The following is a 2,878-nucleotide window of genomic DNA, read 5'->3' on the forward strand; positions in this document are numbered from 1 at the left end:
ATCTTCTATCGAGTGCCACAGCTGACACTACAGGTTGTACCCCACGGACGAAAGGCAGTCAGGTGCAGCGGCATACCCAAAATGTACATTGTGATTGCACCTGATCCGCCCTCAAACAGTTCTCCGAATTTCAATTACCTTCTTTCCAAGTTATCCATTTCTTTTATGCGCTGCTGTATACAGGTAAGCTTCTGAGATGACACGGCATCGGAACACCCACGCACACTTCCATGGGCAACGTCACGTCCGTCCATCTCGCGAGATGAGCGGCTCACTGCGTCTTCAATAGTAGCCAGACGGTGACAGGTAGACGGCCCCTCATCACGCCACGTGGAACCATAGAATTGTCAACCTTCACGTCACTTAGTAGCCTCGCCCTCAAGCTATCAAGCAAACGTATCTCCTTCATACATTTATCCTTTTTCCGCCCGGCACCCCGCGTCTCTCACTCTATAAAACCGACCCAGACCGCTCTCATGAAAACTCGCACAGATCTCTTAAAAGCTCCCGATCCCATCCCCTAAAAAAATAAGGGCGAAGTTTTCTGTCGCCGGAAAATGGCGTCGGGGATCGCCTTCGCGGCTACGAAGGGGTGGCGCTCGGAGGAGGAGGAGGTGGCGCTGAGGCGGCGGAACGACGAGCTGGAGGCGGAGCTGAGGCGGAGCCTGGAGAGGGAGGAGCAGATGAAGGCCGAGCTGGAGAGAACGAGGGTGAGGCTGAAGTGCTCGGAGGAGGCGGAGGAGCGGATCTGCTCGCAGCTAGGCGACCTCGAGGCGGAGAACGTCGACCAGGCGAGATCCTACCACTACAAGATCCAGTCCCTCACCGAGCAGCTCTCCCGCGCCCACCACCTCCTCCAGACCGCCCTCAAGTCCCATGGTTGACCACGCCCACATGAGACACAACCAAAGGGGTCTCCGCTTGTCTGGTAGGAGCAGCTAGTGCACATCTCCTTGTGTTGAGACGTTGCAGGTTCAAAACTTAATACCCAATGGTATAGTTGTATAACTGGTAGGGGTCTGCCCAACCCAGCTTGCCTTTAGGGGTTGGTTTTGATTTGAGTGTGTGTTTACATGTTTGTAGTACTCGTGGATCTTCCGTCTGTGCTCTTCCTTGAGAAGAATGTAAATTGATCCGTGTAATTAATGTGTTAATACAGAATTTAGTTTTGGTAATGGACATAATGATTCTCGAAACTTGTGCATTGTTTTTTTTTATCAAAAAAGACGGAGAAACCACTCTCTAAATCAGAGATTTAATATTAATCGCTCTCGTTAAGCCTGCCAGTGGGCGTACCTCTTTTCTTAAGGGAGTCCTAAAGCTTCAGCTAAACAAGGGCTTATCCTATACCTTCTTTAATGCAAATGACTGACGCTCGTGAGAATGGAACCCTGACCACCAGCTTAGATGAACAAGGCCCCTCCACTGTACCAGACCCGTTGGAGCGTGTCTTAGCTGGGGTTAGGCAGACCCACCAGTTATACATCATATTATTGGGATTTGAACTTGCAACGTCGCAACACAAGGTGACGTGTACTAAGAGCTCCTACCAAACAAGCGAAACCCCGTTGGTGGGGGTATATTGGGTTTGATTGAACAATTCAAAGTTGGACGCATCTTTTTGGAGATGAGAAGGAAAGATGTGAAAGGTGAGAAACAATGGGCGTTTTTTTGCCACTAAACGTGCATGACCTGCTATGGTGATTTGAAAGTTTTTTCTTTATTTTTATTCCGTTTGAGAGGAATATGATCCTATCATTTGAAATAAGATGTGACCAATCATACTTTCAATCCTAACCATCCAATGCAGATGGTTATGCTGAACGGTTAGGATTGAATGTGTGATGAAACCCATCCAATTTGAAACGATGGGATCCGTGCGTTGAGACAGCTGCAAGACTTTTCAATTAAGCCAGCTCATCGTCGTGGTTGATGAGGTTTGCTATTTGTTGAGATTTGCTGACGGTGTAAAGAAGGGAAAACAATGGCATTGATGAGAATTGAGAACGAGCCAAATGGAATTGACGGAACCGGTGGTGGGAAAAGGACCCTTACCTAATTATCTCATTTTACAAATTATCTTATTTTTTATGGATAACTGGTGCATCGAATTATTCCCTTAGAGGTGAATCTGACCTAATAAGACATGCCTAATCGGGTTTGGAGTCGGATTCGGATTAAAATGATGAAACTAATATGTCAAATCCAGATCAAACTAGCTTGAATATCTATTTGGATATACCTTTTATATGTAACCAGATTCAGATATTGAATTCAGAGTTGGTTTGGATTCTGATATAAAACTCTAATATTGAACCCAAATCTAATTATTAATTGGCCGATGTTTACTCTACACACAATTTTTTCTAGGCAAATGTTTCTCACTGTACGTCAAGTTCTTCCTTGAAGGGAGGCAGAGAAATTTTTCTTAGACCAAGAATTTTCACACAAACGTTCTTTTCGGCTGCACAACATTTTTTTTCCATGGCAATAGTTTAATTTTTCTATAATACTTTTATCATGTCCAAGCATGCAAGGCCTTATCATACATTTGAAAGTTGAAAAATAGCTGGAGAAGACTGGAAATAACGGAATCTTCGCAACTGTTCCCAAACATGGTAAAATCTTTGTATAAAGGATTTTATCATTTGGTATAAATTTTTCCAGCTCTACTTGGAGAAGTTTCTTCAACTAAAAGGGGTGGAGAAATCTTTTAGTAAGATTTGATAAATAATGCTTTTCCCCAGCTATACCTCTCAAGTTCGCCAATAATTGTTATTTTCCTATACTTTGTTGATGCACGCACTTTGGATCCTTTCACTAGTGGGGTCAAGTGCTTGTAGCCAGCTATATTATTGAGGTTGCACTTGCAGTCGCA

The 2,878-nt window shown here is 44.4% G+C and overlaps 1 protein-coding gene across 1 annotated transcript; it reads left to right on the forward strand.

Annotated features, from left to right (window-relative positions):
- Nucleotides 1-424: 424 nt before the first annotated feature.
- On the forward strand, nt 425-1,196 carry LOC149836204 (protein RESPONSE TO LOW SULFUR 3-like). The gene has a single exon (XM_090009058.1). It carries the CDS (start codon nt 558-560, stop codon nt 882-884), a length of 327 nt encoding a protein of 108 aa, XP_089865184.1. The 5' UTR covers nt 425-557; the 3' UTR covers nt 885-1,196.
- Nucleotides 1,197-2,878: the final 1,682 nt, after the last annotated feature.

This window comes from Nuphar pumila, chromosome 6 (genome assembly GCF_984573655.1).
Source record: "Nuphar pumila chromosome 6, dmNupPumi1.hap1.1, whole genome shotgun sequence".
Lineage (NCBI taxonomy): Eukaryota > Viridiplantae > Streptophyta > Magnoliopsida > Nymphaeales > Nymphaeaceae > Nuphar > Nuphar pumila.

What these genes read in the sequence shown, in the direction of transcription:
- LOC149836204 (XM_090009058.1), top strand. Translation starts at nt 558, where the DNA reads ATGGCGTCGGGGATCGCCTTCGCGGCTACGAAGGGGTGGCGCTCGGAG.